General features: G+C 54.2%; 8 protein-coding genes across 8 annotated transcripts; 5 read left to right on the top strand and 3 right to left on the bottom strand.

Annotated features, from left to right (window-relative positions):
* Positions 1–1,146: 1,146 nt before the first annotated feature.
* On the bottom strand, positions 1,147–3,726 carry JN550_002574 (uncharacterized protein; the record flags this gene model as incomplete). Its single annotated transcript, XM_049313884.1, has 3 exons — positions 1,147–3,049; positions 3,256–3,554; positions 3,610–3,726. 3 exons carry the CDS (start codon positions 3,724–3,726, stop codon positions 1,147–1,149), a joined length of 2,319 nt encoding a protein of 772 aa, XP_049175099.1.
* A 1,498-nt stretch (positions 3,727–5,224) lies between these two features.
* On the bottom strand, positions 5,225–6,230 carry JN550_002573 (uncharacterized protein; the record flags this gene model as incomplete). The annotated part of the gene is made up of 5 exons (XM_049313883.1): positions 5,225–5,317; positions 5,378–5,446; positions 5,509–5,645; positions 5,703–6,099; positions 6,165–6,230. 5 exons carry the CDS (start codon positions 6,228–6,230, stop codon positions 5,225–5,227), a joined length of 762 nt encoding a protein of 253 aa, XP_049175098.1.
* Positions 6,231–6,738: 508 nt separating this feature from the next.
* JN550_002572 (uncharacterized protein) lies at positions 6,739–8,522 on the top strand (the record flags this gene model as incomplete). The annotated part of the gene is made up of 3 exons (XM_049313882.1): positions 6,739–6,952; positions 7,020–7,154; positions 7,222–8,522. The coding sequence occupies 3 exons, from the start codon at positions 6,739–6,741 to the stop codon at positions 8,520–8,522; spliced, it is 1,650 nt and encodes a 549-aa protein (XP_049175097.1).
* Positions 8,523–9,305: 783 nt separating this feature from the next.
* Positions 9,306–10,535, top strand: JN550_002571 (uncharacterized protein; the record flags this gene model as incomplete). The annotated part of the gene is made up of 2 exons (XM_049313881.1): positions 9,306–9,548; positions 9,627–10,535. 2 exons carry the CDS (start codon positions 9,306–9,308, stop codon positions 10,533–10,535), a joined length of 1,152 nt encoding a protein of 383 aa, XP_049175096.1.
* Positions 10,536–12,206: 1,671 nt separating this feature from the next.
* On the top strand, positions 12,207–13,778 carry JN550_002570 (uncharacterized protein; the record flags this gene model as incomplete). Its single annotated transcript, XM_049313880.1, has 1 exon — positions 12,207–13,778. The coding sequence occupies one exon, from the start codon at positions 12,207–12,209 to the stop codon at positions 13,776–13,778; it is 1,572 nt and encodes a 523-aa protein (XP_049175095.1).
* A 1,577-nt stretch (positions 13,779–15,355) lies between these two features.
* On the bottom strand, positions 15,356–19,617 carry JN550_002569 (uncharacterized protein; the record flags this gene model as incomplete). Its single annotated transcript, XM_049313879.1, has 5 exons — positions 15,356–15,472; positions 15,530–18,493; positions 18,627–18,791; positions 18,938–19,373; positions 19,529–19,617. The coding sequence occupies 5 exons, from the start codon at positions 19,615–19,617 to the stop codon at positions 15,356–15,358; spliced, it is 3,771 nt and encodes a 1,256-aa protein (XP_049175094.1).
* A 2,006-nt stretch (positions 19,618–21,623) lies between these two features.
* JN550_002568 (uncharacterized protein) lies at positions 21,624–22,421 on the top strand (the record flags this gene model as incomplete). The annotated part of the gene is made up of 1 exon (XM_049313877.1): positions 21,624–22,421. One exon carries the CDS (start codon positions 21,624–21,626, stop codon positions 22,419–22,421), a length of 798 nt encoding a protein of 265 aa, XP_049175093.1.
* Positions 22,422–23,739: 1,318 nt separating this feature from the next.
* Positions 23,740–27,464, top strand: JN550_002567 (uncharacterized protein; the record flags this gene model as incomplete). The annotated part of the gene is made up of 2 exons (XM_049313876.1): positions 23,740–24,158; positions 24,224–27,464. The coding sequence occupies 2 exons, from the start codon at positions 23,740–23,742 to the stop codon at positions 27,462–27,464; spliced, it is 3,660 nt and encodes a 1,219-aa protein (XP_049175092.1).
* Positions 27,465–27,919: the final 455 nt, after the last annotated feature.

The following is a 27,919-nucleotide window of genomic DNA, read 5'->3' as shown; positions in this document are numbered from 1 at the left end:
TTAGACTAGCGGTCCCCCGGGTTTTCCGGTCAGGTGTCTGGGGTTCTGGACTCCATTAGTGGAGTTCCCCCGCAAAGGTTGACCAGGCCGGATCTTGGAAGCCCCCTTTCAATCCAATGGAGCTGTTTAGCACAGGTCTAGCGCGCAGCTGGAAACAAAATTGGGGAGCTCTTTTATTTTGATTACGCAGCCGCTGATCTGGTTGGACCCTAAGAAAATCGAGAAGACGGTGTTTACTATCGAGGCATTTTAGTGTATTACGTATGTGGCCAAGCAAGTGGTATTCCTGTTTTGTAACAAGCCAATCATCTAACAAAATCAAAGTTGCTCTATTTGGCATTGTCTTTGAGTGTGACCTGTTGACAAATACGACGATATCTCGCATTAACCCCAGACCGCATACATAGTGAGTGCTTCTAGCTCATTGGAATTAAAATACCCGTAGCGTTGCATGATCTTGTCATGGCCCCTTTCCATCAGCCCGGGCGTGTATACCTGATCGGCTGGGTCTATAGCGTGATATCTACCTCAAATAATGAGATTATGTGACGGTCTGAAAGAAAATGTTGAGGCACATCTTGGCTTCCATCAAAATGGGGCATTAGGAAGCAAAATTTGATAACGTGCAATCCTGGAGCCAAAGTAGAACTATGGTGCTTCACCCTGTCCGACGTACAACATTCCTGTTGCCAATTTTTAACTTCAACTGTGTTAAGCTTCCACATGACTATGCCGATAATGAGGTTTCGGATCTCGGGAGTTAGTGGTCTTGTCTTCAGTGATACGGGCATTCATAGCGTTCATTTGAAAGGCAATAGATCGTCTACCAAGCATGTCAGTCTGGGTGAGGTCTGGTACGGTTCGGGATACACCATACGAGGTGGTATTTAGCGAGACTGAATGTTGGTCCCCTTCAATCTGATGGGGGACCACAATGACTGAATACAGAAGATCATTCGGGTCCTCTCTGGATTTACTTTGATCCCTACGCCGTGACGAACCACCTCACTGGGACAATTGCCCAGACACAGTCTTAAAGTCCTTCGTTATTAAGTGTGTTCTAGTATAGAGATCACGTTGTGCAAAGAATGGTGGCAAGATTTCTGTGCTTGTAGCAAGACATCGATATCTTTTCCTCTCTGCAGCTTATAAATGGTTCCAAGTCAATGCTTGGGTAACGGCAAACTCCGCGCTACAATTTCCTACAAGGACACCATATGTGCCTTCATTGAGCGACCATGATTCCTTCTCTTCGTCCCAATAACTGCACGCTACCTTCAAGTCAACCTCTACAGCGACCATGCTGGATTCGCCTGGCTGAAGCAGTAGTTTCTTGAAGCCTTTGAGCTCTCGCTCAGGTCGCCAAACCGACGCTGTCGACCCGGGTGTGACGTAGACTTGAACGACCTCTCGTCCGGCCTCACTGCCAATATTGCTGACTTTCACTCTGCACATCAGCTTTGACGGCGCTGACTCACTCTCAACCACTGTCGCCACTAAATCCGTATATTCAAATTTCGTGTACGACAAGCCGTGGCCGAATGGCCATCTGACGCCAGTTAAATCAGGGTGACGATAACCCAGCTTCAAACCCTCTTGGTAATTGATGGTGACACTTCCATTGGCCGACTTAACGGCAGGGAAGTGTCTGAAACTGGGCGAGTCCTTCAGAGTCTTGTACCATGTGGTGGCAAGCCGTCCACTCGGATTTACTTGCCCAGTCAGAATGTCGGCCAATGCATTCGGCCCTTCCTGGCCGTAGAAGTGTGCAGCCAATACCGCATCCACATCATCAACGAACTCACTGACATCAATCGGATTGCCAGAGTGGAGAACCAAAACTGTCCGTTTCGATGCCGCCGTCACAGCTTTAATAAGAGCTGTCTGGTTAGCTGGCATTTTAATGCTCTCCAGATCGAATCCTTCGGACTCATATTGGCCATCTCGCCCGGCAAAGATGATCGTGGTGTCGGACTCTTGAGCCAGCTTTGCCGCATCGGCAATGGCAGCTTCCTCTGAGTAGGTCTCTTCGAAACAGAGGGTGACCGCATAGGGAGTGGGTTCGCCAATAGTGACCCTGTCACGGGATTTCATTGACAGCAGAATGTCATAACACTGACCGCCAATCAAAGCCACTTCAGTACGAAACTCTAAGAGGGCGTGGTTAAACAGAGTTTGTTCAGTGGTGACATCAGGCTGCATCCCTGAGAGGACTTCTTGGCCATTGACAAGAAGTGAAAATGTTCCAGTAGCACGGACCGCGAGTGTATGCTTTCCGGTGCTAGGTGAAGTTAATTTCGTAGTCATTGTTAGATAGGAGCCAGGGATCCTGAGACCAGGTTTCAAATCCCCTAGCATCCATACAGTGGCCTTTTCTAGGTATTCTTTGAAGATGGGCTCTGGATTATCATCGTTGTAGTACCGGACGTGCACGCCAGCCTGCCCATTCTCAGCCTGGAGAAGCTCTTTCGATGCGATGGGAATAACACGGCGCGTACGTACGCCGGGCGAATGGCCGATGGTGAAAGATTCCCCAAATGCCCGCTGTATGGTATTCAACGGAGAGAGCCAATATTGCGGATTGCAAGATGCACTTCCGCCTCCCGTAACCACAGGTCGCTGAGCGAACTCGCCAATGAGCGCAATCTTTGGGGGTTTGATCGGAAGAACGCCTTTATCATTCTTTAGAAGAACTATACCACCAGCTGCGAGGTCTCGAATGACCTTGATTGTTTCTTCGCTCGGCTCGGAAGCCTCAGGCTCGTTGCGATGGCTGGGTTTGGTTCTTTCGCGGACGTCCAGCATTCTAGTCACACGTGCATCGATCTCTTCCATAGTGACCTGACCAGATTTGACTGCTTCAATGAGCCTGCCACTCCGATAGATTGGGAATGGCATCTCAAGATCAAGTCCGGCTTTGATGGGCTCGACCGTAGCATGGGTTCCAAACCAATCTGACATGAAGAATCCTTTATATCCCCAGTCATTCCGTAAGACATCCATCAAAGGCTTGTTCTGTGAGCAGAACTCGCCGTTTACCTTGTTATAGCTGTGTTTGTTTAGTAAACTGTTCTTGGATGTGGAGTTTTCCCAACTGACGCCATCATTAACCCCACGGGGTCACAAGTCCGTAATAGGTGCTGCCACGCACCGAGATATATTTCTCGAATTGGTCGTGCATTCACAGACATGTCCACATTGTAGTAATGACGCAAATACTCTGAGTCGTTGCAAACTAGGTGCTTTGGAACGGACCCTACTCCTGCTTTCTGTATGCTGTTGACAATAGCACCAGCAAGCTGACCAGAGAGCAAAGGATCCTCGCTAAAGCACTCGAAGTTTCGGCCGCCTCGAGGATCGCGGTGGATGTTGATGGTAGGTCCAAGGATAAATTGTGCGCTCTTCATGTGAGCTTCAGGCACAAGTCGTTCGCCCATCTTTGCAAGCAGCTCAGCGTCCCAGGTTGATGCCAGGCAGGTTGTATTTGGAAAGCATGCCGTTGACATGTCGCTGTCATGAGCCGCAGGTCGAACCCCGTTGATTCCGTCGCTGGTCTATGCATATCTTAGCAACGATTGCACATGTTTCTATTTGATGTGATGGTCTTACAGCAAGTTGGGCAATGTCGAGTCGTGGGATGCCTGGTGTTGTCCTGAAGTCGATACCAGATAGGAGTGAAACTTTCTCCTCCAGCGTAAGCTGGGGGAGCAGCGCCTCAGTCGCCATTGTGCGTTACTCGGTTTTTAGCAGTAACAATCATCACAAAGAGCATTCATCATCGGTGTAGGACCTTCCTCCATATAGCCGATATTCTCCAATCATTCTTCGGGTTAAGCTTCGTTTCAGGGATTTTCACGTGGTGTCAGGGGCTATCGGGAATTCCGGACACTTCGGATTGGCCGGAACCCTTCAACGCTAGTGGGTGCTCCTCAGCTTCGGGAACGACCCCCAAGCCGATGCAAATAAATCTTTGGCTTTTTTCCCCCTGGTGGTTTTATTCGGATTACGGCGGCTACAATCGCTTCTTGCTTATATGGGCTACTGTGAACTGTAAATGGAGGTAATTTTATGGTGAAGTGCGGCTCACGGCTTGGGATTCAAGTTATGCAGCTGTGCACAAAAAGATCTTATCAGTTGTGCATCCCATAAGAGAACTACCCTTTGCACAACGAGTCGTACTTCCGGTACGTACTTCCGCGGTCTGGTCTAGCCAGCACGGAACTCCCATGAAGGGTTCGCCACGGAGTTTCCGGTATAGCACTAAGGGACTAGTATTCCTCTGAGTTAGTGCTGCGTCTGGAGCATGCTGCTGAGAATAGTAGTATGTCATACTGCTCGGCACATTTCGAACAGTGGGACCGAAGACGACGACGAAGTTCGTGCTGCGAGTGATGTGTGCGCATGGGGCATATCGGGCAGGCGTTCTTGGTTGGACCTCCTTGCACTGTGCACTTTGGGGGCACACCCAACGGAGCCTCGAGATAGGATGTAGGTGCCTGAGAAGTCCAGACGTTTGAAGTTAGGGGAGTAGAGATGAATGTCGCATCTGTAGACACCCGAGCTTTTAGTGAAGTTCGAGATTGATACAGACTGTAGATGTTTTCACCAATATAAATTCCATTCATCTCATGCTATCGATATGAGAACAGACTTTCACAATCTTCATTCACCAACAGCGTTTCAGACGCTTAGCCAATGCCCAGACAGCAACTGCAAAGACCATTGCGGCACCGTCGAAGAAGAGGAGTGGCAGATTTACCACAGGGTGGACGAATGCAACCTCCAGGCACTCAAGTCGCTTGATGACTTCGCCCCTAACTCGCCACATAAGAATATGACAGCCTGACAGGCAAGTCAGCTGCCATGAACAGCAACACATATTGAGTATTCTGATTGGGATCACGGTTCTGGCATGTAAGCTTGAGTGATTGGATAATTTGGAGCACTAAGCTTCAAGTGAGCCATGCAGACGGATTATTGTAGCAGACACAGGATCTTGTTGGCGACAGAAAACCCGGCCTATAAAAGGTGTACCGTGCGAGCGGAAGATGAAGACAATAACGAATGGCAGAAACTGTGAGCGGTATGAATGAGTCTGCACGCATATCCGATCCGTGTTAGAGATCTCGCTTGTTGATTTCAATAACTATTCATGAAATAGCAGCATAAAAAACCCCAAACACGCCGCAGACGACTCTCATACGTCCTTTAGTGGCTTGAAGTATCAATACTCTTCAACATCACTAAAGGTTTTATAGGGAATAGGCAGAGCAACGTCCAATTTACGGACGCGATCGGGCCCATATATGTCAGCTTTCTGTATGGCAACATATGTTAGTGGGCTTGCGGATGGCAAATAGTGTGCGTAACAACTAACCTTCGTAGCCGGCTCATCTGGCGTAGGCATAAAGACTGCCTTCCCGTCGTCACCGAAATAGGCCAAGTCCTGTAGGGTTTTCGTCAGTTTCTTTTACATTGCAAGTCAGGTACGTGAGGGCTCAAGTTAACTTTTTCAAAGGCGACTTGGTTCTTGGCTGCAAATGTAATCCAGTTCTCGCTGAACGGAGCTCGCGAGACCTCCAGACACCTGAAGTGCCAGATCTTCCACACGCCGTCCTGTTTCAGGAAGTCCAACCCATACTGGCCTGTTTGCTCTAATTAACGTACGAAGTACCACCATGGACAATCAGTTATCAACTTACACCATACCCAATGCGTCCAGACACGCTTACCATCTACATTCTTGTCGACAGGTTCATAGAGATTCTCGGGCATTGCGCCGACGTTGGCCGGGTCAGCCAGGCCAGACTCCAGGCCCGCCATGAGCCAGAAGCCCTTGGCCGTCTGGCCATCCTCAGCCACCTCAATGAGTGGGGTTGTCGTCTCGTGTAAGATCAGTTTCCCCTTGGGTGAGGGCCGCCCCGAGTGGTATGCCATGACGCTGTCGTAGTCCGTGTACACACCAACATTGGTATACTGCGCGTGAATGCCTGGCGTCCCACGCTTCACCCACAACGGCTTGATCTGCTCGTCTTCAAAGACGTTGTGCAGGTGCATGTACTTGCTAAAGACATTCTCCACAGCGCCGCGGTCGTAAGCCTAGTTGGATCCACCACTATGTAAGACTTAAGCGACTCTCTATAAAGGCATTATGTGGAACTCACCCGCTGGGCAAGCCGCTCAGCAGCGACAACACGCGCCTCCAGCGCTGCGATAGTATCAGCAGACATGTTCGTACGGAATAACTTTTTCGAAGCAAGACTCAACTGAGAACGTGATATGCAATGTCCAGGCGCGAGCAGTATATCTCGAGTTATACAGTTAGTGTAGGAGGTGCCCCACACTACTATCGGCAAGATGCTACCGCTTCCCGAACCGAACAGACCGAGCCTGCTCCCTCCCGAACCACCCTTCAGGATCCCCGCATACTCGCGTCGGAATAGTTATTCTCATTGTGAATACGGCATAGTGCTCTGCGGGGTGACCAATAGTAACAAACCCTCGTCTCCGTACCCCACGGGGTAGCACATACGTGGGGCCCCGATGGCTGATGGCGAAGCTGACCTTCGGTGGGGTTCCGTTCCTAGGCATATCGTCAACAAGGGACGACCCAGGAAGCTGTTTCTCTTTTGGTTGCCAATTGTGCGTGAGTTTGATTTTGAAAATTCAGTGCCTCGGGGTACCACAGCCAGCCCGCCAGTCAGAGATTGTCGCGTTTGTACTTGAATTTCTGTGACGATGGCGAAGGACGACCTTCCGGTCGATAGTTGGACGGAGCATGTGCCGGAGGCCAGTACGAGTAAGACGGATCAGCACATCGAGGGGAATGCGCTGCTCGTGGACAAGCATGGAAAAGTGCGTCGACTCCCGGTGCCATCAAGCGACCCGAACGACCCCTTGAACTGGAAGCGGTGGGAAAAGTATGCGGTCATCTTCTGCTGCTGCTGGTTCTGTAAGCAAACCCCATGGGGGGAGTTCACGTCTCGAAGCCTTGTACTGATGAACCAATCTCATTGCAGCTGTCATGAGTCTCGCACTCGCAGGTGGACTCGGTGCAATTCTGGACGTATTCTTCGCCCTATACGGGCCACAGGGCTATGATGCCAGCGACATTACCCTACTGTTGACACTGCCATCGCTTTGCATCGGACTAGGTATGGGGAGCTATACATTACGACCCAAAACCAGACAGTTTCCAGACTGACCTCCTTGATATGACAGGAAACTACATCATCCTGCCCTTATCCCTAGCCTTTGGACGACGGCCCATCTTTCTTGTCTCGACCGTGATCCTGCTGGGAGCGACGATTGGCGCGGCTGCACAAGATAGCTACAATGGACATCTGACAGCTAGAGTGATTCAAGGCCTTGCGACTGGAGCCTCCGAGTCTCTTCTGCCCCTGATGCTGACCGAGGTCACCTTCCTCCACGAGCGCGGGCAGGTGTTTGGCCTCTACTGGATGACACAGAGCATATTCAGTAGTCTGCTCAACCTGGCCAGTAGTTATGAAGCCGCAGCGCTCGGCTGGCGCTGGTATTACTGGATCTTTGCGATAACAGTGGCAGCCGGGCTCGTTTTCGCGGTCTTCGGCGCCTTTGAGACAAAGTTCAGTCGGCCAGCCACCAGCCTCGACGGATGTGTGTGCTACACCGATGAGTTCGGTGTCGCGCATGTTATTCCCGACAACGAGGCTCAAGAGTTCTTGGATCGCATGGGGATCCAACTGCCAGACGACAACGCCGCTGAGACTCCACGAGTCAGGACCGCATACGGGCAGAAACTGAAGCCATGGTCGAAACCACATCCCCAGCCAGCCCGCATGGTTGTCATGTCGTGGGTGAGAATGGCGTCGAGTCTCACCTCACCGGCCATTCTATATGCCGTCCTGATTAGCTCCATAGCCCTTGCCTGCTCTATAGACATTTCCTTGACCTACAACACGGTGCTGCTGGGCTACGGGTGGCAACCGAAGGATATTGGACTCATCAACCTAGGTGCCGTCGTGGGGGCACTCATTGGGACTGCGTACTGCTCGACATTTGGGGAGTGGCTGGTGATCCGAATGGCGAAGAGAAACCGCGGCGTTCATAAGCCAGAGCATCGTCTGTTGGTCTTGGTGATCCCTGGCATCCTGGGCATAGCCATGCTAGTCATGTATGGCTACACCGCTGTGGGTGCGAAGAGCTACTGGGGCGCCGTGCTAGGCTGGACATTCTTCCAGACCACCTTTGTCTGTGTCTTGATCGTGTCGACTACCTTTGCTGCCGAGGCATACCCCAAGCACCCGGGGCCCGCGTTGGTGGTGGTTGTTGGCACCAAGAACGTGGTCTCTTTTGGAGCCACTTTCGGGTTTACTCCTCTCATGGCTTCTCTGGGTAGCATGAACGGGGCGTTCAATGTGCTAGCTGGCATCTTTGGTGCGATTTTCGTTCTGGGGCTGCCGGTATACGTCTTCAACCCCAGGTGGAGAGAGAAAATATCACAAATGGAGCATAAACGGGGAGTCGAAGGAAGTGATTAGATGCGGTTTGTTGGGGCTGATAGCTAATAGCTAATACTATGGGCACTTTTTGGAGAGTCCAGAGATCGATACGGCCAAAAGGGGAAGCAGCGTAACGCCTTAGCACCAAATAGTATTCATTTTACTGGTAGGGCTAGTGCGAGTCTTTCTTAACTTCAGCAAAGATAGTGGGTTTGAATGTGTGCCCAGTAGGAATGAGTCTCCAATCAGATTCAACGGGCGATCAATGTACCTATCCATATACGCTCAATGAGGAGAAGGTTGACTGGTCAGATGGCCCTAGGTTCTCGGCAACTCGGGCGGCCGTGGAGTTGGCGGAGAAAGTTCTAGCTAGCGGGCGGGTTTCTAACAGGCGACACATGATTGGCCGCACTTGTTATGCAAGGGCCCAAAGGCGCGATGGCAAGCCGAAGCCGAGTCTCCAAGGGGGCGAATTGGGCTACCAAAACCACCGGTCATACCGACTGACTTGAGTTGCTCTTTTTTTGTCTCTCTCCACGACTTCTTTAAAAAAAAATCCCGTTGCGTATCCATTGCTTGCCGTGACCAGCAAAACCCCAGATATCCATACAGTTCTAGTTTATGGTTTTCTGTTGCGTGTTTTAGCCGTCGTCTGTGCGCTGCTGCCGTGAACTGTTCCTTCGGCATCCTCGAACAAAAATTCGGTCTCACCTCATCTTCAGCCCAGCGGTGTGTAGACTTTCGCAGCTACACCTCGTCCGTCGCGCCAAACTCCATTGATCGATCAATCGACCCACGACCGCTGTCCTCGACGTCTCCAGCATGTCGTTCTCCAGCTTGGTACAGGACCTCTCCATCCGCGAGGGTGGCAACGCCCCGCGCCGCTCGCGGCCTGTCCCCTCGGTCTCGACCATCGACGACCGAGCGTCGCACATTTCCAGAAACACCTACGCCAGCACTGCTGCCACCAGCGTGAGCATCGCCGGCGACATCTCCAGCCAGCTCCATGGCGGCTATCACCACCCTCTGGCTCGCGCCTGGCAGGCCGAGCGACAGCTAACCAAGGTGCGTGCGACCGGGAGAAATCCGTACTTGACTGTACGGCGTGGCACACTTGTCATATACTGACCTACGATGCTACAGTCAATGCTCATCTACCCCCTGTTTATATCGGACGACGAGAACGACGAGACACTTATCCCGTCCCTGCCCGGCCAGTACCGCCGAGGTCTCAACAAGCTGGTGCCCTTCCTCGAGCCCCTGGTTCACAAGGGATTGCGATCCGTGATTCTGTTCGGCGTACCTCTGAAACCAGGCTCCAAGGATGCGCTTGGAACGTCGGCCGACGACCCCAAGGGTCCTGTCATTCAGGCCATCCGCCTGTTGAAGCAGCGATTCCCCCAGCTCTTCATTACGGTCGATGTCTGTCTGTGCGAGTACACCTCTCACGGCCACTGCGGCATTCTACGGGACGACGGCACACTTAACAACCAGCTTTCGGTCGATCGCATCTCTGATGTCTCTGTCGCCTACGCTCTGGCCGGCGCCCACTGCGTCGCGCCCTCCGACATGAACGACGGCCGCATCCGCGCTATCAAGCTCAAGCTCATCGAGGAGGGAATTGCCCACAAGACTTTGCTCATGTCCTACGCTGCAAAGTTCTCGGGCTGTCTCTATGGTCCATTCCGTGACGCGGCTGGCTCTGCGCCCTCGTTCGGGGACCGCAAGTGCTACCAATTGCCTCCCGGTGGCCGTGGCCTCGCCAGGCGCGCCATTGTGCGTGATATTGGCGAGGGTGCCGACATCATCATGGTCAAGCCCGCCAGTCAGTACCTAGACATCATCAGTGACGCAAAGGAGCTCGGGAAGGATCTTCCCGTTGCAGCCTACCACGTCAGTGGGGAGTATGCTATGGTTCACGCGGCGGCCAAGGCTGGTGTTTTTGACCTGAAGACCATGGCTTTCGAGGTGACTGAGGGCATCCTGCGAGCCGGTGCCACAATTGTCATCAGCTACTTCACTCCCGAGTTTCTTGACTGGCTGGACAACTAGAGCCAGGTCTCGTTTACTTATGCATGTGCTTTGAAATCAGCGCAGAGGAGTTTGGCGTCCCGGATTAAAATGTATTTATTTTTATGGCCGAATGACGAAATGGATGAAAATTTTACTGGCTCATATCGTACGAATGAACCGCATTGCATGTATAATAGACTACTATATCAATACCACCGTCGTGCGTCTTGTGACACGAACGTTTCGTCGAGGAATCCGCTTCCCTACCGCCGTATCAATGCATCCGTTGTGGTTCGAGGGATGGGCCAAACAGCCAAAGAAGGCTGTCTCGTTTGCATCAAAACGTTGGCATAAAGCTTGCTGTTGCGCCAAGTCCTTTCCCAGGCTTGCCCTTACATACCAAGACGCCCAAGTGTTTCCTGTATCCAAATCTAGAACAAAACCTGGAAATAGTTGCCGAATGGCCGGAAAATGACAAACACCAAAGGAGATGACGGGTCGACGGCCAGCTGCGAGAGTGGTCGAGATGCCACCGCGCACTGGCCGCCACCCGTGCACCGCAGCTAGCCAGCTATTGCCAGCCATTGCCAGCCAGGCCATCTCGATAGTCGCATGGGTCTACTGTATGTACCATGGTAACTTACTGCGAGTTATCCATCATGGTGAGCACCCAATCGGGAGACCCACACGGGCATTGTTTCAACCTCTCCAAGCATCTCTCATTCTGGAACGTCCCAAGTCGGCCATGCCTCGACGTGGAGCGTGCAAAATGAGCCCACGACTCGGCCTGTATCAGCCAGCGGTCGCGGATACCAAGCTTTTCGGGGTCCCCTGCTGATCTGCTCTGTTGATGCCAAAGGGAGATCTGATCGGCCGGCCACTCGAAACCTCGCTTGCATGGGGTGACCCAGTCGTGCCCAGTTTGGGGCTCCAACAGCCGTGCTCCTCAGCCGGCTCGCCAGCCAGCTTTCGCCTCACCTGTGGCCCTGTCACAACAGCAGATCCAACGCTCCCATGCGCGACGACTGATCTCCGTCCCTGGGGCTCGGGCGCTGCAGGAGATAATTATGCTTACCTTGCGGGCTGCTCGGTTTGGACAGCCGTACGACGATCGTATTTGCGCAGCATCTTTATCGCCCGAGACATGTGCGGCTCCCCCACAATCCACGATGGCATGCCGCATGGGGAAGTTCTGCATTTTGTTATCGACTTGCCGTATGCGCGAGCCGCCCACGTAATGGGTTGTCGTAAGTCAGACGCTCTACTATGCCTTAATACTTTATAGTTTTCGAGGTCCTAGGGGAGCTCATATGTTGAAAACGTTGGACTCGTGGCCATGACGGTGGGAATATGAGAGGGCGCTTCCTCATGGTTTAATTGGCTTGTTCAATCTGAAACCAATACTGCTGTGGCTGGCACCACCAACAACAACTGCAGGCCAACAACAGATCAGATCACCCAACTTGCTCCACGGCCGCCCCACGCGGGTTGAGCATTGAGCTCGGTTCCAGTCTTGGTCTTGGTGTCTATGTGACCGGCAAAGTTGCCGAGTGCTGTGTCCCGGTGGCCCTTTTTACTCTTCTGGTTTCCTTCCCGTCTGTCTGTTCCTCTCTCCATGCAAGCAATATAGTATTCGAGGCGGCGGGCTGAGTCGATGATATCCTCCTGCGGAACGAAAGACAACCCTCCTTTGACCCCCATTGCCGGACAATGAATGGATTTGCCCCCTCGAGGCTCTCCCTCTCTCACGAGGAGAAGCTCATCCTGATCGAGGAGAGGTCGCTATCCGATGTAGAGAGCGAGAGCGGCCGGGTGGATCTGGATTCGCGGTACTCGAAACCGCAATGGATGAACAACGTGGGAGTGTACTGTCGAAGCTCACGGCTCTCATCATGGACATCAACATTACTACGGGTCGCGATATTTCTCCTCCCGAGCTTCGTCCAGCACAGATTCTCACATGAAAGAGCTAGGAGCGACAGAGTCGGGCCAACAGCATATCTCGACGGTCTCCGAGGACTGGCGGCTCTGTTTGTCTTCTTCTGCCACTACTTCTACACCGCGTTCAGTATAGCCGACGGGTACGGAGCGAACGGCGGCAACTACATCTTCTGGAAGCTCCCGTTCGTACGCCTTCTATACAGCGGACCCTCGATGGTCTGTCTCTTCTTTGTCATATCGGGCTACGCCCTGTCCTTGAAGCCTCTGAAGCAGATCCGCAGTCGGTCCTTCGATGGCTTCGCCAACACCATGTCTTCCTTTGTATTCCGACGCGCCTTTCGCTTGTTCCTCCCGACCGCGATATCAACCCTGATGGTGGTCGTCCTCCTTCAGCTCGGAGTCTACGAGAGGACCCGGGACTTCGCAAACGACAAGCATTATATTCGCAACGTGGTAGAAACGCATCCGCTGCAGGCCGAGAGCCTCAAATGGCAGCTACACCACTGGGCGTCGGAGATGTTTGACTTTATTCATGTCTGGGGCTGGGAGAAGTTTGGAGGCTCCACCATGTACGACGTGCACCTGTGGACGATCCCCGTCGAGTACCGGTGCTCCATGATGCTGTTCTTGGTGCTATTCGGGCTCGCCCGACTCCGGACCGGCGTCCGGTTCTTCTGCCTGGCCGTCATCACGTGGTTCTCGCTGCGCAACGACCGCTGGGAGATGGTCCTGTTCCTGGCCGGCATGGCCCTTGCGGAGATGGATCTGATCCGCGGCGTCCACAACCAGCCGCCGCCGCAGGCCTTGACGAGCCCCGTGCTGCCGCTCTCGGAGAAGCCGAGCCACAAGCCGCGCGACCCGAAGCGGCACCTGTGGATCGCCCTCTCCATCCCCGCCATGTACCTCATGTCGCAGCCCGACACGGGCACCGAAGGCGTCCCCGGGTGGCAGCTCCTGGGGTCCCTGATCCCCGAGTACTTCTCGGACAAGTACCGGTACTGGCAGATGTGGGGCGGGATCCTGTTCGTCTTCTGCGTGGCGCGGTCGCCGCCGCTGCAGCGCGTTTTCACCACGCCCGTGGTGCAGTACTTTGGCCGCATCAGCTACGCGCTCTACCTGATGCACGGCCCCGTCATCCACACGGCCGGCTACATGGTCGAGCGCTGGGCCTGGTCCGTCACGGGCACCGACGGGGCCGCCTACACCCGGGGCTTCATGCTCGCCAGCGCCTTCAACATCCCGCTCGTCATCTGGGCCGCCGACGTCTTCTGCAGGGCCTTCGACGTGCCCACGGTCAAGTTCGCCAAGTGGCTGGAGGGCAAGTGCTCGATCAAGGAGTAATAGGGTCGACCGGCTGTTGTAGCAGCCAGCCGCGACAGATTGTATATATACTACGGCACCAGCGGGTGTAGCACAACGTATGTAAAGAAATGCTCTTGGCGAGAAAGATGTCGCTCGGCATGCATATAGCTTGGATATACCGAGGATTTGGTCTATCACACAATGGCATAGTCTCAGAGGTTCGGCGTTCGCGGTCTGGTCTGGTCTGGTCTGGTCTGGTTTGTTTGGTTCTCTATCATGGCACAATTGGTACTCCACGCACGGCGTTCCATGGGTTAGAAATGGGCATCAAGATAACTGCATCAAACGAACGATTTTCAAAGCACGACGAAGTAATAACTAGTCTCTTGATGCTCTTTCTCCTCTCTCTCACGATTGCCTACACTTGTTGAGCCTGTCGAGTCAGGTTTGACAGCCCGTGTAACGCAGCTAGCTGTGTGCTGTACGGGTGTATCAACTCGCCCAAATAGGGGCGCAACTCAGGCGTCCTCAACGACCGAGATATGTGGGGACGGCCCACTAGCGGAACGTTTCACAACCCCAGCCCGGGGGGCTCCACGGCCCACTCTATTCACCTATTCCGTCGCAGCGTTTGCCGCTCCACCAAGCCGGGCAAGCCGGGACTTTCCCAAGGTTAACACCAGCACAGTCTCCCGTGTGAGATACAGTAGCCATGGGCAGTGAGTTTAAAGGTTGTGGCTTTTCTCTGTAGGGGGTCTAGGTAGTCTATCTATTCATAGCGGAAAGACTGTGGCGTTACGCGTATGCCTGTCGTTGCGGATTAATCACCGTGATGGTATGCCGTGGTCGCCTCGTTACTATGCATACAGTTCGGGGGCTCTATGTCCCATGAGTACATAGGTAGGGAGAAAGCAGGGTGGGTGTTTCCATTAATGGCCAAGGCTCGGACCGCAATGGCAAGTTTGTGACGAAAAAAAGATGGGATGGATTGTTCAATAGCTGGTTCTTGTGAGTGCCGTGCGTCGCGTGGCTCAAAGTCTATGGTGGTCGTCAACTGAGACCCGGCTTGCCATGCTTTCGAACCCCTCCACGATCTTGAGCACGCACAGTCACCACAAACTGTTCACAGCTGGAGAAGCGTCGAGTCTCGTTCGTTCCACAAACTCAATTCGTTGTGCTAGTTCTACCATTGTACGACTACGGTCTTGACTGGCACGGCTACCGCTTGAGCCTGATCTGACCTTTCCTCCCGACATGACACCTCGTCATGGAAAGTCTATCAATCGTGAAGCCGTTCGCCACATGTTGTTGCGTACTCCAGCACATCCCCCCTCGATCGCAACGATCGCCGAGCCCGGGCTCTGATGGAAAGGCGCCGCAGCAGCTCTTCATGAGCAAAGTCAAAACCCCCTAAACGCAGACGCCGTTTTTCTGTCTTTCACCACCGATGTCTATGAACCGAGAAAACCCCACTAAATGGCAAATGAACCGCCACCGTGAATGACAGCTCGCGCTGCACGTCGAAGAAATAAACTGACATGGATCCCTCCTCGTCTCCACGTCTGATCTTGCAGTAGCGAGAGGGCAAAATCCTTCAGGTGCTTGAAGAGTTTTGCTTATTTCTTCTTACCCTTACCCTTGCCCTTTGTGGCCGAGGTCGTCGACGCTACGCTGGAGGCGCGCGACGAGGGCGAGTTGGCTTTGCTGCCCTTGACGTTATCGAGGGCCTTGTTCTAAACAATAATTAGTGTCTTGATATTTTTTGAAAATGCGTTATCGATGTGACTTACCTTGGCAGCCTTGGACTTTTTCTTGGATGGAGCCATGCCAAGGAGGCTATCCTCATCGTCCTCATCATCGTCCGCTTCACGCTTGCCTTTGCCGTTGACGCCATTCTTCATCGGGTGGATGTCTTCGAACTCCTTTACGATGGTGGTGAGCAGTGTGGTACAGCGTCGAGAGAGCTCGACAGGGGTACGGCTGAGGAAAAACCAGTCGAAGCGGAAGAGCGGGCTGTCATGGATCTCATCACGCATACGCTCGTACAGGTTCTCGGAGTCAAGGCCGTACTTGTCCAGGAGCACAAGGAGGAAGCGGTCTTCCTCCTCGTTGTAGACCTTCTTATTCGTGGTCGACACGGAGTAGTTTATCTTCATCTGCTGAAGCGGGACACGGTACTGCTGCATCTTCTTGCGGAGCATCTTACGTTGGTGCTCCGTCTTGCTTCGACGCTCGTCACCAGCCTCGATAACGGCCAGTGACTTTTCATGCTCTGCAATCTCGGTGTATCTCTGCCAGAAGACCTTAGCATAGGCCTTGATCTCCGCCGGATTCTTGCTGTCGATCTCGTCGGCGATCTTCTCGTAGTTGGTCCTGCCATACTTGGCGGAGCCGTTGATGAACTGCTGATAATCACGGCGGTTCCAGTCACCGAAACCTTGCAGTGACAGCTTGGCTTTCTCTTCCTGCTCTTCCTCGGTCAAGGGTGTTGCATTGTCGATCTCCTGCTGCTCGGCGTCTCGTTGTGCCTCGCGCTCAGCCAAGTCCTCATCGTCGCCATCAGCGACAGGGACCTTGTAGCCAATCTCCTTGCGGTAATATGCTGTCTCACGATCCTGCAGTTCCTGCAGTCTGGAGGGGTAGAACTGGTAATCGTGTACGGGAACCTGCCGAGGTGCTCGCGGAGCTTTTGGTTTCGACTCGGCCTTGCCACTGTTGCCGTAAATAGCCTGTCTGTAGAACTTGTCGACGGAGTAGGACTGCTCCTTGCGCTCTCGCTTGGCCGGGTTGATCCATGGCATGACAGCGTCCTTCTTCTTGCCTCCAAACTTCTCGCCATTCCATTCGTAAGCAGACTCGGAGGTGAACTTCTGGAGGTCGTCGAGACCGAGCTTCTCGTATTTGGCGTTGATTTCCTTGGTGCGGTTCTCTCCCTTGGCAAGGATAGCATCGATATCCTCATCGTCGAGGTCTGCCCCCTTGGCCGCCAAGCCGGTCGCACCCTTGGTCTGAAAGACGTTCTGCGCGCCGTGCTGGATCATACTCAGCAGCTCGTCCTTCCCGGCTGGTCCCTTAGCTCCCGGGTGGGCACGGCCTTGCTGAATGACAAGCTGATCGAGTCGCAATTTCTGGGCTGCACGCTCGAGAACTTTCTCTTCGATGGCGTTTTCGGTAACGAACCGATATACCACGACTTGCTTCGTCTGGCCGATTCGGTGAGCTCGGTCCATGGCTTGGAGATCGGCCTGAGGATTCCAGTCACTGTCGTACAAGACAACGATATCGGCAGAAGTCAGGTTGATACCCAAGCCACCAGCCCTGGTCGTGAGCAAAAAGATGAACTTTTCGGAGCCAGGCTTGTTGTACTCGTCGATGGCAGCGATTCTGTCTTCGTGGGCGGTTCCACCATCGATGCGGCAGTATTTGAACTCTCGGAAAACACAGTAGTCCTCAAGAATATCCAGCAGACGACTCATCTGGGAGAAGATGAGGACACGACTGCCCTGTTTCTGCATTCTCGACAGAAGCTTGTCCATGAGCGCCATCTTGCCAGAGTTGAAAACCAGATGCTCGTCAGTCGTATAGGGTGGACCAGGCTCGGCGCCTTCGAACAAATAAGGGTGGTTACAGCACTTTCGGAGCTGCATAACAATGTTCAACAGACGCGTCTTGGACTCTCGCTTGCCACCAGCACCGTTGACCGCATCGATATCCTTCTCCAGAATCTTCTGGTACCATTTGACCTGCATTTCAGACATGCCAATGTACAGATTGACCTCCTTCTTGGGAAGCAGGCTCTTCTCCACGTCGGCCTTGACACGGCGAAGCAAGAAGGGGCGCAGGACGCGGTGAAGTTGCTGCACGACGGTGTCCTGATCTTGACCCTGGCCAGAGAACCACTGGTCAAAAGCCTCCGAGTCACCAAAGACATCGGGTAGCAAGAAGTTAAGTAAGGCCCAAAGCTCGTGCAAATTGTTCTGCAGGGGCGTTCCGGTGATGAGCAACCGGTTGCGAGAGTTGAACATTCGGATGACCTGAGACAGGGAAGACTCCTCGTTCTTGATGCGGTGAGCCTCGTCGATGATGATGTACTCCCAGGCGAACTTCTTCAGATGCGACTTCTCGCGGAGGATCATTTCGTAACTCGTGATACAGACGTCAAACTTCTCATCGACGAGGCGCTCGTTGATGAGAGCGTGTCGCTCGTCCTTGGCACCCTGCAGCACCAAAACATTCACCTCGGGCGTCCACCTCTCAAATTCGCGCTTCCAGTTGTCGAGGGTAGACTTTGGGACTGCGACAAGATGGGGGCCCTTGATGTCCATGATGTGGCGCAGATAGCCCAGGAAGGAAATGGTTTGCAGCGTCTTTCCCAGACCCATCTCATCGGCCAGGATACCGGAGATACCGTTTTCGTGCAGTGAAATCATCCAGTTGAGACCAGCAATCTGGTAGTCCCTCATGACTCCCTGGATGTAGTGAGGGGTCTCGCGGAACACGGTCTCGGCTGAACCTCCTTGCCTCTCGTCCTTGAGGAGCTCTGCATCTTCTTCGGCCTCGGTACGGCGCACTCGGCCGGTGTTCGCGCCACCTTGTCGGGAACCCTTTCTCTTGGCCTTCTCGGCCTCCTCATTCTGACGATCAATCTCGACCATGATGTCGCGGATCTTGGGGTTGGGGTTTGTCTCGATGAAATGCCTGAAGAGATCTGTGAGGCCCAGCAGATATCGGAATCTGCGGATGCTGTCATCTTCCTGTTATCCGCCAGGGTTAGCAAATGGCCTCCGGGTGGGAGGCGCGCATATCGCGTGGATTTCATATATGTCCCGTCGACAGTACGCCACCTTGACTATATGCAGATTGGGGGCGGGCTAGGGATTGACCGACCTTGGACTCGCCAAGCGCATCGTGCTTCTTGCCAAATATGCTTCGTCGTAGCAGGTTGGCCTCTGATCTCTTCTTGCGGCCGTCTACGGGGTCTCCGTTGACACTGCTGGCTGTGGTATTCGGGTTTGTGTCCGAGTCGCTGTAGTCGGGGGTCTCGTCAACCTGCTGGCGGGGTAGTTAGCACCTCTGTCGAGAGACCAGGACCGGGAAGAGAGGCTACGTGTAGCATGCCGTGCTACGTTTCGGGTAGGATTTACTGGCCGACCAGGGCAGCCGTTCGCGGAAAACCAGAAGCTGGGGACAGGACGTACCATCTCGTCTGCTTGCGACACGTCGGGGGCGTCGGACATTGACGCGTCGGTATCGACGGCGCTGGGCCGTGATCGAGGCGCCATCGTGTGCGTAGGCCGTCGCGTTCTGCGTTGTTGTGTGGGGTGGGTGCGGTGGTCGAGTATGTGGCTGTTCGGCGGGCGAGCACTCAACGCGACTCGAGACGCGACTGGTGTAAGTGGGCGAACGCGCTCGGGGAAAAAAGCGGTCGACTCGCGGCTGAGCGGCGTTCTTGATGCCCGGCGTGGTTCTGATGCAGGATCTGGCGAGAGTGCGACGTCGAGGCTGGGAGGGAGCTCGGCGGGCGTGGTGATGAAGGGGGGAGGAAAAGTAAGGCCCAGGGTGGGTGGACCTGCAGACGATAAAGTTGCGTGCGTTTGCTCTGCGAGACCCAAGGCCAGTCCCGGGACGCGGTTTCTACTGACGCGGGTCGTTAATTGGCTGCTCGGCGCGGATCAAGTTTTGGCCTCTCTCATCTTCTCGTCTACTTGCCCCATGCGTCTATTGGCATAGACGGGACCCAACTAACTTAGTAAACTCTTGACAACCCGCCGGACACGAACGAGTCTTACCCCACGACCAACGGCACCACCTGGCCACCTCGAAGAATGCAAGTTTCCATCAGCCCAAAGAGTGGATTATCTACGATTCCAGTCTGCATTTCAACTGCTCGCAATCTACGAGTTTCAGTCTTTTGCTTGATACCGCCTTTGCATCAGTATACTATTGGACTATACAACTCTCTTGGATGGTAACTAGTGACAAGAAGTCGAAAGCGCCACTGGGCAGTACATGCAGCTCGCGATTGTCCATGGCAGCTCGTGGAAGACATTTAGAGTATCTGGCGATCTGTATGGAGCATTTGGAGTCGCCCTTGTTGGCTTGACTTGGTTGCTGCCGTATCGTCACACTAAAGATGACGTTAGACCTCAATTAGGAAATCCTTCCTCGACTCTCAACACGGCTTGTCATGCGCTTGTCCAGAGACTCGATGTATGCTTCACACTATGGGAAATCCAGATCGAAACGACCTTGCGTAGTTCCCGAGGCTCGGGCCCTGATGGGGAGTGGGCATTGCCATGCTGCGTGAGCGTGCCCCTGCATGGCGCGCAGCCAATCAGAGCCCGCGATTCTACTATAGCCAGACTGTATAGAGAGATACCGTGCAGGACTTTGGTCAGCTGCTTTGCATGGTGAGTATGTTGGGGTTCTTGGGGTGCCGTTGCGCAAAGGCTGCCGAGCCGTGTACGGGACGTCGCGGGCGAGAAAAGAGGGCGGGCACGAAAACCTGCAATCGTGGTGGGCGTGGTTGTCTATCCCTTGAGATCCCCTCCAGGCGGAAACCATGCCTCCTTCGCCCATGTGGATGCACCAGTGGATACACCAATCAGAAGACGGCTTTCTTCAAGACCCCATCGCTTTTACGGATTCTGCCAGTCTTGTTTGAACTGGATTGAGAAATGGTGTTGCCCATTTGGTGAACGGCACCTGGTCGTTGCGCTTCCCGCTGGCGTTGGATGGTTCTCCCGGGGTGAGACCCCGGAACGGGAGTCGGCGGAAGCACGAGCCATGCGCAAATTCGGGACCCTCCTTGGGCGCAGACGAGGTGACGTGCAAACCGAAGGGAGAGCCACGGTTGACGGGGGGGGTGTGCACTAATGGCCCAAGGGAGCTTAGTGGCAGATCTATCGTGTGGCATCTGATTTCGGGTCGATGGGCTAAGCCCAGCAGGCCTACCTAGCTAAGGTTGCTGGTGAGCTGGCGGACAAGTGGGCAGGATTTTGCGTAGACGGACGGACGGACTGTGCTGTGGCAGAGGCAGCGCAGCACATGGCAATGGGCGGGAGTGACAATTGCCCATTGCCTATTGCCCATTCTGTCCACTGCCCACCAAGGGCAAAGGTCTTCTGGTCCCCATAGAATACATAGAATAGAATGCCATGGTCTCTGCGCTGGCCCTTCTTCTGCCGGCCAATAATGGCCAACAAGGTCAAAGCGCTTCCCCGGGCCTGATCTCATCGACGGCCGACGCAGCGCAACGCAACACAGCAGCAATCACATCGCAAGCTGCCGTCAGCTAACCCCATCCCATCCCATCCTATCCCACCCAGCCCATCGCTTCCGCTCCCCGTTTCTTCCTCTTTGTTATCTCCTCCATCAGCTGACGTGAAGCGACCCATCTGACTGACTGATCCCCCACCGACCCTCGAGGCATCGCTTCCTATTTCTTCGCCCTCTCCCTTGGCCCGCTCGTCGAGCCTCCCCTTTGCTCTCTTGGGGTGTCTGATCATCGTCGCCGCCGACCCGGGCACCTCACTCCGAACCCTCCAGAACCCGAGCCCACCACCAAGGGACCCAGCACCCAGGACAGGACCCATCATCCACCACTGGTCCAGAAGAGGCCCCCCCGGCCCACTTCGCACCCAAGAACCGAAAAAACCCCCACCAAACCACTGCGCAAAGTCGCTCGACCAACAGAGAACGGGAACGAACCCTCTGCCGTTTCCGACGTCAGCTCCCCAGCATCTTGCACCACGCACCACCACCAGGCATTCGACGCCCGTTTTCTTTTGTCCACGACGCACAACTTGGCTACGGCTGCATCCCTCCTCGCATTGCAGCTGCGCCCCCCTCGATCGCACCCGACAGCGACAGCATTCCACCACCATGGACCACCTCCGAGGCTCCTCACCGACAAAGACCTCGCCTCCCGGCAATGAGTCACCCGAGCAGCTGTTGGACGTCTTCAGAGCCGCCGCCCTCTCGGTCACAAAGCTCTACAAGACATCGGCCGCCGCCCAGAACAAGGCCCGCACAGACGGCTACCAGGACTGCCTGGAGGACCTACTGGTCTTCCTCGATAAGCACGACATTGGCCTGAGCGATGGAGAGGGCTGGCGGATCCGCCGCTGGGCCACCGAGCGGTTCGACCGCGAGGGCGTGACCCAGTCCATCGAGAGCGAGGACGAGGCCGACAAGAACGAGACAGTCTCGTCGCCAGAGATCCACCGATCCGACGGCACGCCACTCTCGACCGTCACCCAGCCCGAGCCCGAGATGAGGACAGATTCGGCCCCGCCGGCGCCTGTGCCTGAGCCCGCACCCATCCAGTCAGCAGCCGAGGCCGCCTCGACGGCGCCGCCTCAGCCCATCGTGGTTCCGACCCAGGACAACTTCACATTCCAGTCGTCCATGGCTTATCCGCAAGATACCGATCTTAGTATGGCCAACCTCGACCTTTCGGATTCGCGCACAAACCAAAATCTACCTCATCGCCACACTTCTCACTCGTTTCGCCCGCGGGGCACAAAAAGCGTACCCCGGGCCCGAGCTTCCCACCTTGGTCGAGGTGCTGGGCAGAAGCGTAAGATAAATATTGCCGAGATCTTCGACCTGGGAAGCATAGGAGGCAAGGACATATTCGGAGGTGGCAACGGAGGAGGGAAACGGTCTCGGCACACATGAGCATACGACACCTCAGCCCCTGCACACAAGGGCATGGTAGATGAGTTTGGAATCACGGACCACTTTCGATACCCAGCGACTAGATAGGAACACGGCGCAACTCGGTTCTCTCGCATTCAGGGTGGCATTTCACGGCATTGCATGGCATGGCATGGTATGGTATGGTACGGTACGGAGAGCAGCATTAGTGTGGAGTTCTTGTTTGCTACCCTTCTTCTTTCCCGGGTAAGCACCGATGGCGGTGGTCGCATCCGTGTCGGGTCCATGTTATAACACGAGGTCACGACTGCCAGCTTATAGCTGAGAGCATATTCTTACTTCTTCTTTCAACCACTATGTGGCTCCCTCACCCGGAGTCCGCAACGGGGGCAGCCCCTTTTTGCGATCTGTACATAGGGTCTTCTAGCCTTTAGCTTGACATCCAGAGCGAATACAGTAAAGTCCAAACAGCCACAGCCCTGGTTTTTCCGCCTGACACCAAACTCCGCCCTGAAAAGGCGTACCCAGCCACAATCAGCCAGTTTCTACACTCACCATAGCGCATGAGCTACATTCATCATCAGGCTACAAGGTCTCTAGAGATAGTTTGAACAGTCTCAGTCCCAGACGAACACAAAGTTTCTTGCATCTAATCTCGAAAGATCAGATTATCAAATCAAACCGCTTTTTTGCATTGTTCTCTCAGATAGCGTCACATATTCGTGGTTCGTTTAATGAAGCTTCATCGCCAAATTCTTCCAGTGAGCGATAGTTGTGCTAAGTGTCCTCCACAGCCCTGCGGCCAGGATGCTGGATGTTGGTGTATTCGGTGAGCAGGCAACCCAGCGCTGGGTACAGATCAATCCTCATACGCTTTCAGCTAGCTAACAAATTGTGCGCAGCTTTCGATGGGCAGCCCCCGGGCTACGGACAGCATGGGTGCGGAAAGTAGCCATTCCGCAAACTCGCCCGCAGTAGAAGCACCATCTGACCTGGACGCAGGCGGCGTGCAGAGGACCATTCTCTTTGGGGTCGCTTAAGCATTGAATGGTGTGCCTCTTCTACACCCAATTGGCGGACGAGAACCTGAGGCTCATGTAGTCACCTCAGCTGCGACGCCCCAGTTCGCTTGGCTGGCTTCACGTCAAAAGAGACCATTGGCCAAGGCAGAGCGAACAAAACGCCTTCGAGGGAGCCTTATCGCATCACGCAACTTGGGGCTCGTCCTCATTGCTTGTCTTTTCCTTATGTTCAGCTGCACTTCACTTTCACCAAACGCGCAACAAACGCGAATGTTTTCTATCACAATCGTCGTCTCTACCATGTTGATGGCCCCAGAATGGCTGAGGCAATAGGTATCGCAGCCGCGTGTCTGGCATTTGTAGAGGCGGCCAAGTTTACAATCACAACTATCGACAGATTTCGGAAAAGATCGGATACCGCTCTTGAGCATATCAACACAGTCCGCGACGAGGTGCGAAATTTGAGCAACGTTTTAGGCTTGATCCAGCGAAAAGTTTCTCTAGATAAGAATGGCACAGTCCGCGAGCCCTTCGACCCTCGCATCACGCCTATGGTCAAGAAATGCCACGAGACGATCACGCAGGTGCAGGATCTCGTATCTGAGTATGATAGACTGGGGAAAAAGACTGGGGTAGCGCTTTGGGCTACCCGAGGGCACTCGCAAGCGAAAGAGTTACTGCAGACTTTGAGCGATGACAAGGCAGGGCTACAGTTTGCCCTCCAAGCCCTCGACGTGTAAGTGCCGCAGCTAAACTTGAGTTGCGATACGCTTGTCTTCATGCCGCTGAATACCTGATTAGGGCACTCTCGCGAGACGCTCTTACGAACGGAGATGAAATATTGTCCAAGACGACGGCGGTACTAGACAAGACGGATATAACTCACCGTGCAGTTTTAGATATGCAGCAGAAGTTTGAGGACCTGCTGAAAGAACACAAGAGGCTGCGAACTTCGCCATTCCAGGGAGACTATGAGCAGCGGAGAGAGTGCATAGACTCGCTAGCCGACCTCGCCGCATCATTCGTCGATTCGTACGATTTAACGAGCCCCGAGTCCTCCATCATGAACTTCTCGACAATTGGACTTTGTCCCTCCAGAAGTCTGAGCCCCTTGCAACGAAGCCGTTCCTTCGGGACCCCCCTTGACGAGATACTCCATAGTCCCCAGGTACCGGCTGCAACCACATCTTCGACCCCTAGCCCTAGCAGGACGAAATCCGCACGTCGCGCTGCTTCGTCGGAATCTGCGAGGATTCCGCTCTCGGAAGGTTTCACAACCTGGTCCACCACGCAGTCTTGGATGAAACCAGACAGGGAGCTGATCAGGGAATCAGAAAGAGCGAGGAGAAACCTATCGCTAAAGAAGCGAGCCGCATTAGACGAACAACTACGTCAAATAAGTGGTACGACAAAGCCAGGGCACCTGATGGTATTACTAAAGGGCGGTGCCTCTGCTGACGCCACGACTACACCTTCTAGTGACCGGTCGCCAGCATCACCACTTTACCGGGCCATCTTTCATCGCAATTACCCATGTGCGAAGGTGCTGCTAGCATATGGCGCCGATCCAGACGCGGTCGTTGGGGATAGAAGCTATATGCAACTCGCCGTCAGAAATGGCGACACCGAAGCGGCGAAACTACTATTCCGGGCAGGCACTCGTCAGAAGCTCTTAGAGGCCATGAATGATGCCGTGTCCAAGGAGAGCACCACGATGGTCAAGCTTCTGTTGGAGAACAATGTCACTCCAGATCAGTCTTCGCTGAAGCTTGCTGTTTCGCGCAGTCATGTCGAGCTCACACGGATGTTACTTGACAGGGGCGCTGTCCCGGACATTTTATGTCTCAAGAAGGCGATCAGTTTGTCTGTCCCGAAGATACTGCGACTCCTCCTCGACAGTGCCACATCCTTCGCTCGAAAGGCCAGCTCCATACCTAACAGAATCTTTCTCAAGGTCACAACACATATACCAGAGCTTTTGCGTAAGGTCTCTAAGCAACTGTCGAAAGCGGCCTCGCTCAAGGATGTGGATTCCACCTCGTCGATGTTCAAAATGCTTCTCAAACATGGCTCCCGGGATGAGATACGCCGACTGGGCACACGGCTTAGTCTCCTTAACCACGCGATATCCATGCCTTTTAAGACACCCGGAACGTCCATGCAGGATCCGCTACATAAGGCCCATCAAGACATGTGCAGGAACATCTTGCACGCTGGTATAGAGGCCAATGCAGGTGGCTCATGCGACGTTGAAGAGGTGGCACACACTCCAGTATCCTGTGCCATCCGGCATCAAGTCCCCTTACTCCCTGATGCGAGCTGCGTGACTGAGACAGTCCACCTGCTTCTTGATAATGGAGCCTCAGTAAACCAGCCAAGCCCTCAAGGACGTCCACTGCTGCTCGCGGCACGAAAGGGACACGAGCAGGTGGCATCATTATTACTGACATCGGGAGCCGAATACAATCCATTAGCCGATAATGAAAGCCTTCGGGTCCTTGAGGAATCCGTGTATCGTGACTGGACCTCAGTAACCTCGACACTTCTCAGACGCAGCCCCTCCCTGCCTCTTGCGTTCGTGGATAACAACAGCCAGGCCTTCCTCACGGCAACGATCAAGTCCAAAAACGAGCCACTCGTGACGCAGCTTCTGGAAGCCGGGTTCAAACCTCAGACAGGTGTGATGAAGCTAGCTATCGACAACAATCTAGGTAGCGTTATCCCCAATCTACTCGCGTCCATCACCTCGGATGGCTTGGAGTACCGTCGATTCTTAGACCAAGGCCACAACATGGTCTACAAGGCAATCATGCACCGGAATGGAGAGGTGGCGACCGCTATCCTCCAGTCGCCGATTCAATGCGGTACAAACACCCTGACCATGGCCGTCAGATACGGCATGACAAACACAGTGCGGTCGCTTTTGTCCAATGGAGTATATATCCGGCGCGACGACGGGCCGCACGCTCTTCGTACGTGTATCCATCGGTGCATAGACATCGCTGCGGAGAACTGCTCGTATCACATGCTTGACGTCCTCTGGAATTTCTTATCAGAACACCGCTTCCCTTTGCCTCTCCAAATACTAAGAAAGGCTGTGAGAGGAACCAACGCCGAGTTGGTCGCATTTCTTCTGACAGGGAAGTTTCCTTTCGACCTCCAGCTACTAGAAGAGACGTCGAATGTCGAAATGATGATCTGCGTCTGGAAGAAGGCTGCCGAAACGTCCTCCCTATACGGTGACACCCGATATCTATTCCCACGGGAGCCATCGACGCCCTCATTTCTACGAAAGGCCGTACGCACCGGTAACATAGAGATAATCGACTCCATGTTCACCGCTGCTCAGCGAAGGCATAAACGCGGTCTCTGGGGGTTTATCACACTCCAACTCGCCTTCACAGATCCACGAGTCTCCGAGGCCACACAGCAATACCTGTTACAGCACGCATCAAACCGCGCCGGGGCCCTCGTCTTCGCCGCCGAGCGCCAGCTGCGCGACAGCATCGAGAAGTTCCTGGACGACGGGGCCGATCCTAACTGGGGCATCCGCGACTTCGCCCCATGGCATTGTCCCACCGACAACCCCGTCTGCGGGTTCCCTCTGATTTACCACGCTATCATGCAGTGCGACACGCACTGGGTCAAGGACCTCATCAGTGTGGACAAGGTCCGGGTCAACGACGTCTACTGCCGGCAGCCCGTGGTCTCTTTCGCCGACGTGCGCGTCGAGTCGCACTACTGGACGCCGCTACACATGGCCGTCGTGCTCTTCACCAGCAGCCACCGGCGGGGCCCGCGGCTGGAGACGAGGCTGGAGTTCATCGCGAGGCAGGACCGCCTGCGCAAGATCATACGCGACCTGGTCAACGGCGGCGCCGACCCCAAGATCATGGTGGGCATGTGGATCCGGTCGGAGCGCAACGCGCGCCCAAGGCATGTCTCGCCGGAAGATCTGGTCAGGAAATTGTATCCTAGGAAGTTGTTTCCGACCTGGGGCGGCAGTACGAGGAGCAGGTTACTAGCTGCTTTGGCTGAGTGACAAGGAGCGTACCGAGGCGCATACAAAGGGGCATATCGCCTTTTACACGTGAATGACGAGAAGTTGACGTTTTACTCCTTCGCGTGCTAGCCTGAGACATCTTTCTTCGACTGCGAGCAGATCCAACTGTGCAAGGACCAGAATCTCGAGCCGACGTCATCGGCGAAGTCGACGTTCGTGGACCTTATGACGCTCACAACTCACCGACTGGTTGATATAGGACTAGAACGTCCGGGCTTGCGGAACACAGCTATGAATTCAGGTTTTACTAGCTCAATATTTATAACTCAAAATGATGAACTGGTAAGAGCGGTCCCGATGTTTATGTCTCCATGCGTGGCAAGTATGTGGTTTACATATAGATAGCACTGTACATACATCTAAGAGTCCTCATAGTCCAATCGCCAGCTATTTACAATCCAGCCGTATTTAACCGCAGAGTTGGAGGTAATCGT

This window comes from Neoarthrinium moseri (genome assembly GCF_022829205.1).
Source record: "Neoarthrinium moseri strain CBS 164.80 chromosome Unknown scaffold6_Wmoseri_CBS_16480, whole genome shotgun sequence".
Taxonomy (NCBI): Eukaryota; Fungi; Ascomycota; class Sordariomycetes; order Amphisphaeriales; family Apiosporaceae; genus Neoarthrinium; species Neoarthrinium moseri.
Note: the sequence above shows the minus strand (reverse complement) of the source record. Positions and strands in the feature narration are given on the sequence as shown.